Here is an 11,838-nt window from a genome sequence, read left to right as displayed (position 1 = left end):
GTTGGAAATCTGCAAGTCTGGCACTTGATTCAAATTATTCTTCTGACATAAATTTCCTAATAGATATAGTTAAATATATTATATGAAGACTTTCAAAGTTTAGATTCTTATTTTTGGAAAATTATAGATTTTCTAGTATTTTATTCATTATTTCCTACTAAAATTAGATAAGTTGAAACCCTTTATACATTGTAGTAGTTAGACTTGATTATTGAGTAAACATTCCGTAATAATTGTTCCTCCTCTGTTCGTCTGATTCATCTCCCTATCTCCCCCTCTTCTTCTCTTTCTCCCTCTCTTCCCCTTTTTCCCCTCCTTCTACGAGCTTGGTTCTTCGTTTGACTGTGTTTTAGGTTGTTTCCCTTCTCTCCTTGACAGTTGTGGACTTGCCTTTTTGTCTGACCTGCTTTGAGCTTTTGAAAATGTTTCATCTCAAACTTGCCTGTTTCTCTTGCTAAAATTTATTCTTGCGATAAACCTTGATTTAATATTTTTAAAGAATTTCAGGCAACAGTTACTTTTTGTGGGACACTAGCGGCAAAATTTGAGGATTCCATTTCTTCTTGTTTTGTTGTAAAAAATATTGCATAATACCTGTTGCGCGATTATATTTATAACCTTCTTGATGTTTTTACAGGTCAAGGCTCTTTATGTGAAATATATACCTGAAAATACTCCAATTGAGCAACTAAAGTCGCTCTTCCAACGCCATGGGGAAGTCACGAAAGTTGTTATGCCACCATCAAAATGTGGTGGAAAAAGAGATTTTGGGTTTGTCCACTATGCAGAAAGGTCAAGTGCATTGAAAGCCATTGAAAACACAGAAACTTATGAAATTAATGGTGTGTTCCTCTCTCTTCACTGATATAAATTATCATAATAAACTTATTATGATATACAAAGAAAAAACTCCCCTTGACTATTCTGCATCAGTTCATGTTTTTAGTAACAGGTGCTTTCATGTCATTCGTTAACACTTCAGTGATAGCTGCTGGTGATCGTTGGATAAGACTTGATTTAACATCTTAAACTCATGAGACAATCATACAGTAAAATCTTAATTTCTTCTAAAGAAACTGCCTTTGCCTGCCTTGTACTTTTTCCCAAAATAATACTTGCAACGAATGGAACTAAAGATAATACTTCCGTTGTGTATGGCCTTTTAATTGCTGTTTCTCTATTTCATCAAGGACTTGAATGGGATTGTGGACGCTGAGAATTTTTATACTGATATCTACTTCCATTATTCATTGCAACTCAGATCAATTTCTTTGTTCCAATAATGCACCGCTTGTATCTTACACATATCCATTTTTGTCACACCCAAAACTAGCCACCAAAAGGGCCACCTATATATATATATATAAAAGAGGAACTGATACCCATCAACCGTCTCAAGTTTTATCCCCTTATAATCATTATGTTTTACCTCAAGTATTACTGTCTCATCTTGTTGTCACTGTGGAAACAGAAGATAACAATTACTTGCAACTTTGGTCAAACAACATTTTCACTAGGAGTTTTTCTGGCCATTTTTCTTCATCCATAGCCATGGAATGCATGAATAGGGACATACTTGATTTTACTTCTCGCAGTGAATGAAACCATAATTACTTAGCTACACAATCTGCAGTAGACAAAAGCATTGATAGAGGCTTACATATTCTGTGATTTTATCTTCATTTTTCTCACAACATATACATTTTACTTTGAGATATTAGGAGAGGTTATTTCCTTATTAGCTTTGATGGGTAATCCTATCTCTGATGTATAGGAACCAATAATTCTTGCATTCAGTTAGATTTGTTTTCTTCTTTTCTTTTTTAACCAATCTTTATGTATCAATTTTCCAGCCAAATTATATTGTTCTGTATGAACTGCAGGTCAGGTGTTAGCTGTCGTTCTTGCAAAGCCTCAGATGCAGAAGAAGTTTAATGTGGCTAATCCTCAAAACTCCACACCAGTGTCTAATAATAATAATCATCTAGGATATGCTGGAATACCTGTTAGTCCTTATGCCTCAATAGCGGCTGGATATGGCGCAGCACCCGGATTTCAGCAGGTAGGTGGTTACATCTTGGTTGTCCATCTTTTCTGTTAATCATCTTTCTCAAAATTATTTCATATTACGAACTTGGACACTTGACAATTCAGCAGCCTATGAATTATGGAAGAGGACCAATGCCAGAAGGGATGCAAATGGTACCTATGGTTCTATCAGATGGTCGAATTGGCTATGTTCTGTGAGTTTCTTAAATGTTAACGTTTGCCTGTGAAGACAAAACTTGTAATTTCTCTAAACAACGTATGTTTTTGTACAGTCAGCAGCCAGGAATACAAATCCCACAAGTCAGGCCCTGGATGAATGATAAGGGGATCGTCGCACCAGGAACACACAGTAGCAATGATGATAGTAATCATAAAAGGCGGTATCGACCGTACTAGAGGTGAGGAGTGAAGCGTTGGACAAGAAGATGAGATAATTTAGACATTAGATGCCAGGGAAAGTAGACATTGTTCAACAAAATTTATCTATTTTAACTTGAAGACAAATTTTAAAACAATCCTAAGTAATCTATAAGCTACCACCATCATCTTGGGTGGATTCTCTATCGAATTTAAGGTTTAAGGTCTTGGCATAATGTATTATCCCTTGATCTGAGTTCTATTATCAATTTTATTATTTAGAAAAATACTATTTATCAAAAAGGGTAAAAGTATGTAAATTCAAAACATCTAAGACCATAATCGTTAAACGTGACTATAATGGTTTTTGAATGTCTCAATCAGAAATGACCTGCATAGAAAGCCAAAAGGGTTTGGAACACTAAAAAAACAAAATAAACTTATGGTTGATTTAACGCTTATTCACATTTCAAAATTTGGTGAATAGTAGAGTGAATTCGAGTAATTCTCCATACAGTATTGTCTACTTATTTATTATTTCTTAATAATTTCTATCGATTTTAATCACCTCCCAAATGTGTTCGTTTGAAGACTCATTTGTTAAGTGAAAAAAAATAGCCGGTAGAATAAAGACTCAAAGAACCAATGACCCAAAGAATGCAATTTTATCAATAAAATTTGATTTTGACAAATTGAATGCCTATTCACACTGGATATTTTATCATTGTTATTCACACAGGAATATAAACTACTCTTATTCTTGGTTGAATTGAACAATAGTTTTGGTAACCTCCAAATCTGAATGATTCCGTTGTTAACAGACAACTTGTTACCTCTCCATCCAACTGTTGGTTACTTGCACATTTGGATACAGTTAGCATGCAAAGGACATCGTGCCAAGGGGTGATCCAATGATCAAATGAGTTTCCAGAAAAGTATGATTGAGTGTGGGATAAATAAATTAGCAGAGTTTTCACTACGGTTTGATATTGCATACCTTTTTTTTTTTTTTTAATGGAGTTTGGGCTATTTATAGGAAATTTAGATGAGGATTTTTGTGACCTTCAAATCTACATGTCATCAATCATTGAATTTGTCGTTTTTATATCTAATAGTAATTGTATACGTGCAGTGGGCCCTATGCTAAGAATCTCCCATCGTTCCCTGATTCCTCTAAATAAGAAAAATCTAGCAGCGGGAATAAAGGCTCGCAAGATTTTTACCGTATCTGAAAAATTCTCACAAGCCCCTGCCTCAACTGTCAAAATAAGGGTCGAGAAGCATAGGGGTTTTCTTTTGCTTTCGCCAGCAAGGCAGTTGAGGTTTGGGTCCACTACGCCTAGCTTTGTGGTTCGCCTATGAACGAGCCATTGATGGGGGCCCTTACTCATCAAGGGTGAGTGACCTTATGGGTCTGGCAAGGCACTTTAGATAGTTCGACGAAGCACCTCAACTGTAACGAATTGCTTGTGGTTGGTGCATGCTCATGGAGAAACTAGAATTTTTTTTTTCACCTTATAAAAGTAGAAGCCTGATCCCCAACAAGGCTTTCTTTTTTAAGTAAGTGTTAAACACCCGTTTACGTAGCAATTAAGTAACATGAAATGAAATATTCATTTCAATGCAATGTTACATTATTCATATTGAACTTATCAAGTGCGGCTAATGTTAGGAGTATGACTCAAATAGAAATCTTTCGAAGAAGTGTATTCGACTTAAACTAGGAGAATATTAACCTAGGGTTTAAGGAAATTAAGTTGAATAAGAAAATAAAATCATGTTGAAATTGGGTCTCCTAATTGTAATATATTTTCTTGCCTTTTAGGACTCTTCTAGGGTTGGCCTATAAATACGAGGTTCCTCTGGTCAATTCATAGAGAGATTAACATAGAAGTAGTATTGCTAGTCTGTCTTGTATTCTCCATACTATTGAATTAATAAATATCGTTCTTCTGTGTTTACCCTTTGTGTTCTTTCTTTACAAATTCAATCTTGTGTTTTCGTGGTGTGATCTAGTATACTTCAATATTGTCATTAAATCTCGTTCTTTATAATCCGGTTTGAAATCAACGTGTGTTATTGGAGCTTCTGCGCCCCGACAAGTGGTATCAGAGCAAGGTTGTTGATTTTCTATTGATTGATAAAGATTCTTTCGAGATGGCTGGATTGAAATATGATGTTCCGTTGTTAGATCAGAATACAAGGTTCTTGTAGTGGTAAGTAAAGATGAGGCTATTTTGGCACAATTGGATTTGGACGATGCATTGCTCGGTATTGAGAAGATACCAGCTGATTGGACAACAGAGGAGAAACAATAGAAGGATCGGAGGCTGTTTCATTGATTCATCTTCATCTGTTCAACAATATTCTGCAAGATGTCTTGAAGGAGAAAATTGCGGCTGCTTTGTGGTTGAAATTAGAGTAGTTGTGTATGACTAAGAGTCTTACAAGTAAACTGGCTCTCAAGTAGAAGTTATATTCACATCGCATAGCGAAAGAAGAGTCGTTGGAAAACCATGTTGCTGTGTTCAAGAAAATAGTTGCAGATCTGGAAACGTTAAAGGTTAAGTGCGATGAAAATGATCTTGCCTTGATCCTGTTGTGTTCGCTGCCTGAGTCTTATGCGTCGTTTCGGGATACTATCTTGTATAGTCGAGGTACTTTGACTATAGAAGATGTCTATGATGCTTTGCACTCAAAGGAGAAAATGAAGCATTTGGTTGGAATTACATCAAGGGATGGAGAAGCTCTTGTATCTCATGGTGGTCGACGAAGAGGCAAATCGAGAGTTAGATTTAGCAATGTGACATGTTACTACTACAAAAGGAAGGGACATATTCAGAAGGATTGCGATATATTGCAAACTAAAGGTGATTTAGCTGTAAATCGTGGGGTGTAACCTTTGAATTCAAACGAAACTAATATAGTTGAGAATTGTTCAGATAGCGAAGAGGTGATGTTGATCGTGGTATCTGATGTGGAATCTAAGCCTGACAAGGAGTGGATTCTTGATTCAGCATGTTCGCACTATATGTGTTCCGATAGGAATTTATTTCAGACATATGAAGATGTTTAGCAAGGTGGATTTATAATGGGAAACAACCAATCTTATTGCATTGCTGTGATCGATCGAGTCAGATTGAGGCTGCGGGATGGAATATTTAAAATAATTGATCAGGTTCGACATGTTCCTGACCTGAAAATGAATTCTTTTCTCTAAGTACCTTGGATGCAAAAGGGTATAAATTCTCTAAAGGAAGTGGAGTCTGGAAGGTCCGAAAGGGAGTCCGAGTTGTAATGGAGGGATGGAAAAGATCTCAGTTGTATATTTTGCAAGTGAGTACAAAAATAGTTAAAAGGAGATATTTGGACAAGTTTAGTACCGTGGTGGAAGTTCAGTTTGGTACAGTACCTCTTGTGTTGGGCTCTGAGTCGATTCAGAAAACTGCTAGGAAGAGCGTTGGTGGTTTCGCTTTGCCACCAATTTCAGCAAGTACATTGTGTTCAGTTGCTGGGGTAGGACTCATTGAGCGTAGGTACCGTGGTGTCAACAATGTCTGGGATGCTTGTGGGGATGTTAAAGGCGATAGTTCCAGCAATGGGCCTCTGATCAAGCATTTGGTTTGGTTCTTGCTACAGGGTGTACTTCAACCTTGTGTGATCTACATTAATTTCTTGGTGGAATTGGGAACCCTGGGGATTGGGTTCGGGTGTCGGTTGTGGAAGCTGGGCAGAGGACGAGTGTTTGGCTTATATAGAGTGGTTACTATGTTGAGGAGATTCGGCTAGTTAATTTCGATGCAAATGAATTTGAAATCTAGGAATTTCGTTCATAGGACCGAAATTTGAGTCAAGATGAAAATTGTTAGGAGTATAACTCAAATAGGAGCCTTTTGAAGAGGCGTATTTAACTTGGATTAGGAGAATATTAATCTAGAGTTTAAGGAAACAAAATCCTAGGGTTGGCAACAGTTTGGTTATGGGTCGGTTCGGCCAAAACCATAACCGCACCACCAATTTTTTGATCATAACATGACCGCACCATAACCACGTAAATCGGTTCGGTTCGGTTTGTATCTTGGTTCGGTTAATAACAACGAAAATAAATTATTTTTTATAGGTTCATCCGTCAAATTGATATAAAATAATTTATGAAAAAAGTCAATGAAAACAAAAATACAATATTCCAAACGAAAATGAAAACATTATCCCAATTTTCAATTGTAAAATACAAATTTAACAAACAACATTATAGATATAACAATACTAAACTTTTCCTCCATTCTTAATTATTATGCATCGAAATTACTTGATTCATTCTTCTCCATAAGTCTTACTAGTATAAATCAACACTCAAAATTGATTCCTGTATAGTAAATAAGAAATGTAAGTAGAGAATGCAACGATACTACCTATTCCAGAATGGTCTTAACTAAGATTTAAATTTAAAAAAATGTACCTCTTCGTCCTTCTCGCTAAACGTTGCACAAGCTCTAGAGTATGATGAAGAAGTAGAATTTTCTACACACAATAGAAAAAAACTAACAATAAAAGGAGCTGTGCGTGAGTTTGTAGCTTGTAGAGAGTAGAGTTTGCATTTATATACTATCATACTAATGCTATTATTATGGGGTAATGGTAAGTAGGTTGACCGGCTGAGTCATGTAGATGTAATGGGGAGGATTTTGTTTTGGACTAAATAGAAAAGTAGTGTAAATCCCAATAATCAATTCAATTATTTTTTTTTGTTTGTTTTTTTTTTTTAGCGGTAATTGGTTCGACGGCGTAAATACCATACCCGCACTGCTACGAACCAGTTCATTAAAATAAAAACTATATCCGTCCTATTGCACCATCGATTCGATTTTTTTCGCCCCATTCGGTTTTGGTTAACTGCAATTTTCGATTTTGACGGTTCAAATTGTCATCCCTACAAAATCTTGTTGAAATTAGGTCTCCTAATTGTAATATATTTTCTTATCTTTTAGAACTTTTCTAGGGTTAGCCTATAGATACGAGGCTCTTCTGGTCAATTCGTAGAGAGAGTAATATAGAAGTAGTATTGTTAGTCTGTCTTGTATTAATAAACATCATTCCTCTGCTTTTACCCGTTGTGTTCTTTTTTACAATTCAAACTTGTGTTTTCGTGGTGTGATCTATTATATTTCAATATTGTCATTAAATCTCGTTCTTTATAATCCGGTTTGGAATCAACGTGTGTTAATTGAGCTTCCGCGCCCCGACAACTAATTAGACTAATGCTATATCATCATCATTTGGCTTACACGTGGCGTTAATGGATAAAACTATAGTGCGAGTAACCTAATATGAGTTGTTTCTTCTCATTTTTGGAAATATCTCGACATCATCTTTCTGATCTTAGTTCTATCTTAGAAATAATTTTTCTGTTTCTTTATGGAGGACAGAGAGAGATTGGTAGGTCCTGTAAACCACAAAATGTTAAAAATGAAATTTTGAATAACATGTAAGAAAAGTAGACTTCAAATTTGTGCCATACAACTAAGCATACGAGATTCACGTTTCACATACTTAAGCGATGACACCATGAGATGACGTTGGCTGACCACAGAATAATTATTGATCACACAAAAAATAAAAATTTATATTATTGGTATCAAAATTCATTAATTTTTGTCTTTGCATTTTGGGCCCCCAAAATGGTCCAATCTTTGGCTGTATGTACCTTGATAGATTAAAACAGTTCGAATTAAACACATTCAGAATCAAATAAAACCAAGAACAGTGAATTTACAGGATGCATAAATTTACCTACTCCATTGAGCTCTCAATTATGAGCCATTAATGCACTTATATAATTGAACTCAACAAGTGAACTCTAATAATATAATGCATTATCATCTGATTCTTTATTATGCTACTTGAGCATTATTTTTCTACCATATGTAGTGAAATAAAATATAATACGATAAAAAAAAATTTATTTCTCCAATCCTGTGACTAGAGCAGTTCTTAATGCATCTTCACTTGTGATTACTCCACCACCAGGAACCTTGACAACTACATCTTGAAGCATGAGATTCTTAACAGTTGACATGCTAGCGTGGTGGACTTGCAACTCAAGATCTCGAATGACATCTATTAATCTAGTAACTGGATAATTAGTATTCTCCGATTGAACCCTGATCATACCATCTTCGCCAACAATCTTCACTTCAATTTCTAGTTGCTTCATCTTCATTCTCTTGGACTCCAATTCTTCCACTTTCTCTTTCAGCTCTTTAATGTACAATACAGCAGCTGATAGCAACGATGCTCTGTCCATTGTTGACGCGTATGGAACCACCGACTGGAGTTTACAAAACGCTCTCGTCAGCTTCTCTCTTCTGTGCCTCTCCGCATCCACATGGTTTATTAATGGCACGTTAGGCCTGCCGATACTAGGCTTTCTACCCCTCTTCTTGGGTGTTTTAAATTGGGAAGTTGAATCTGAAATCTTGGAAACAGGAAGTGCTTCCGTCATCTTCTGTTGGGCATCTTCTTGAATTTGACTTAGTACATCAATATCATCAGGATTGGTACCAAGCTTTGAGTACTTCTGTGAAACCAGACCTAGACCATAGAGATCTGATTCAAACGAGCACTTAACTTGTCGAACCACGCTCCAGTTTTGTGTGATGATGACATTTGATCCTAGTTCAACTACTCCATTTGAAGTTGGAATACAAACCAAGGTCTGCATACCATGGCTCTGTGCCTCTCTAGCTCTTTCACAATTTTGGAACCGAAGTTGATTTCCCCCACTCAACCAAACTACGGAGCCTGTACTAAAGGCCTTGCCTGGAACACCATCGCCAAGAGAGAGAGGGTTAGCAAGTGACTTCACATAGAACCTTTCAGCATCATTCACAATATTACTATGGCTATCAGAATAATTTTCAACGATCAAGCCCTGAATTTCTTTAATGACTGTGGTCCCTTGGAAAAAGCCATCTCCCCATGTTAAAAAGATGCATCCTTCATCATCCGTGGAGGTTTGCCAGAAAATGGCATAAGTCCACCGCTCTCTCTGGTTGTCAAGAATGGGCTGAAGCCTTTGTTGGAGACTTATTGGCTGATGTTGAGATGCAGAAAGTAGTGAAGATGAAGAAAGGATAAACTCGTCCATTATTTACTTCACACGAGTTTTTTCAGGAGAAAGAAAAAGCAGTTTATTTTGAAAGAGTGAATTCGTAGTGAAAAAATTGCCGTATAAAGAAACCACCGTGCAATCTTGCCCAAATGAAGGGAATCAGCACGTGTATCACATTTTTCTTTTCTTTTCATCAGATATTGATACTCCTGCTAGATATTTTTGGCCTGAAAAAAGCCAAGAGGACAGGAAATTCTTGATGGAGTTTTTGTCGATGCCGACATGGTCGCTAATGACTGGATTGTTTTTTGCTTTCTTTTTCCATCTTTCAATTAATTTTCGTCATGTGTTATTTGTCAAAATTTTGTTTCAAACTTTTTTGTACTTATAACATGATTGTTTTGGCCGATAAGCTTCTCCTAAACATACTCTATATTCAGAGTTTTGACTGAATTATCTTTAATGTTTTCTTATTTTTACCGTGATTGAATATAAGAATTTGCAGCAATACCAGTCCATTATTAACTGTTTAGTGGTCACATATCAAAGATGAGGCCGATTAATCCTCCTGCTTGGGCTCCATTTTAATCTTAATATATTTTTATTTATTTTCTTTTCAACCACACATTTTTCAATAAAATAATATTACACATAAATTCAAAAAATTTCCTTCTTTTTTAACTACATATTCTTCAAAAAATTACTATTCCAAAAATCTTATTAAAATTGAACCCAAACAAGGCTAAAAGTGAGTTAATAACGATCAACTTTTATGATCTATGAAAGTTATTAAGAGGTTTCCGATATCAAGATGCCAAGGGCCCTTAACCAAACTCATGCAAAGTTTATTTTTTGCAAAACTTTACTTACAAGCAGTGATTTGGGTTTACTACATGATATAAAACAATTTATTAGCTAAAATTTTCATTGGCATAGAGACTCACATAGTAAGATCTAAAAGGTCATTTGGACTGTCTCAAAACGTCAACATTGAAAAAGCTTTTAGAAAGATTCGGGATGAATGATTGTACATCAAGTGTAGCATCCGATGTTAAAGGTGGAAGATTCAGTCATATCAATGTTCATTAAATGAATTGGAAAGAGACGACCTAGCTTATATACATTATGTTTCCCCCATTGGCAGTTTGATGTATACACAAATTTGTACTAGGCCCAACATTGTATTTGCGGTTGGTATACTAGACAGATACCAAAGTAATCTAAGTATAGAACATAGAGATCTGTCAAGAAAATGATGAGCTCTTTTCAAGGAACTGAATACTACAAACTCAAATACAAGCATTCGGACAATCTTGAAGTTATTGGATATAAATATTCAAATGTAATACAAGGAAATCTACTTCAGGATACATTTTGCTTCTAGTTGGAGGAGTTGTATCTTGGAGAAGCAGTAAGCAAACTATAATTGTATTATCTATCGTGAAGCTAGAATTCAATGGTTGCTATGAAGTTACAACACAAGCATTATGGTTGAAAACTTTTGTCAAATGCTTAAGAATTGTCTACACTATAGAGAAGTCTTTGAAGATTTGTTGCGATTGTTGTGAATATTTTGTTGTAATGTTCTTTTTAAGAAATAATAAAAGTTGAAGTTGAAGCGAACATATTGACATAAAGCATCTAGTTGTCAAAGATCATATAAAGAAAATTGAAGTGAAGATTGAGCATATCAAAACAAATCATATGATAGTAGATCACATGACTAAGAGCTTGCCGACTAAAGTTTATATAACTCATACTAAGAACATGGAACTGTGTGCTCAATCATGATACTCTAATTCTTGTTTTAAGATTATTGTTTATTGATAAATGCAATTTGTGTACTTATATGGGCTATATTACTAAATTTTTATATTGTCAAAGTATTGATTCATACTTAAATTTAGGTTAATTTTCTTTTGTTTCATTATTAGACCTGTTTCAAAACAATTGAAAAATAAAGAAGAATTAATTGGTCATTTGATTTAAAGTATAGGATCAAATTCCATACTTTAGAAATTGAAGAGGACATGGGCTGCACTAAATAGATTCAAGGACTAAATTGCATTATTTGGGAAAGATGGAATGTTGGAGAGAAAATTACAATAAATGGGAATTAATCTAAATTGGCCTCAATTGGATTTACATTTGGAATCAAATTCATGAATTACTTGGACTATAACTGGATCAAAACATTGGTGGCTTATGTTGATATATATATATATATATATATATATATATTGAAAAAGGGGGACTGACTTTGGGGATTGAAAAGTCGACAGCTGAATTGGGGAAAATATATATACACGTAATGCTGCTGG

At 35.2% G+C, this 11,838-nt stretch overlaps 2 protein-coding genes across 3 annotated transcripts in view; one reads left to right on the top strand and one right to left on the bottom strand.

Moving 5' to 3' along the window:
* Window positions 1–2,647, top strand: part of LOC111411963 (heterogeneous nuclear ribonucleoprotein Q-like) — a 10,281-nt gene extending 7,634 nt beyond the window's left edge. The window contains exons 7-10 of one of the 2 annotated variants that reach the window (XM_023042668.1): window positions 638–842; window positions 1,884–2,062; window positions 2,158–2,243; window positions 2,322–2,647. In XM_023042668.1, the coding sequence (XP_022898436.1) occupies window positions 638–842; window positions 1,884–2,062; window positions 2,158–2,243; window positions 2,322–2,445 (594 nt within the window). In that variant the 3' untranslated portion in view covers window positions 2,446–2,647. Of the gene's footprint in view, window positions 1–637; window positions 843–1,883; window positions 2,063–2,154; window positions 2,244–2,321 lie in introns of both variants that reach the window. The other variant, XM_023042667.1, reaches the window with a different exon arrangement.
* A 5,487-nt stretch (window positions 2,648–8,134) lies between these two features.
* Window positions 8,135–9,858, bottom strand: LOC111411962 (transcription factor MYC2-like). Its single transcript, XM_023042666.1, has one exon. It carries the CDS (start codon window positions 9,551–9,553, stop codon window positions 8,366–8,368), a length of 1,188 nt encoding a protein of 395 aa, XP_022898434.1. The 5' UTR covers window positions 9,554–9,858; the 3' UTR covers window positions 8,135–8,365.
* Between the last annotated feature and the right edge of the window lie 1,980 nt (window positions 9,859–11,838).

Source organism: Olea europaea, chromosome 16, assembly GCF_002742605.1.
Source record: "Olea europaea var. sylvestris chromosome 16, O_europaea_v1, whole genome shotgun sequence".
Taxonomy (NCBI): Eukaryota; Viridiplantae; Streptophyta; class Magnoliopsida; order Lamiales; family Oleaceae; genus Olea; species Olea europaea.
This window is presented reverse-complemented; position numbering and strand designations above follow the sequence as displayed.

What these genes read in the sequence shown, in the direction of transcription:
- LOC111411962 (XM_023042666.1), bottom strand. Translation starts at nt 9,553, where the DNA reads ATGGACGAGTTTATCCTTTCTTCATCTTCACTACTTTCTGCATCTCAA.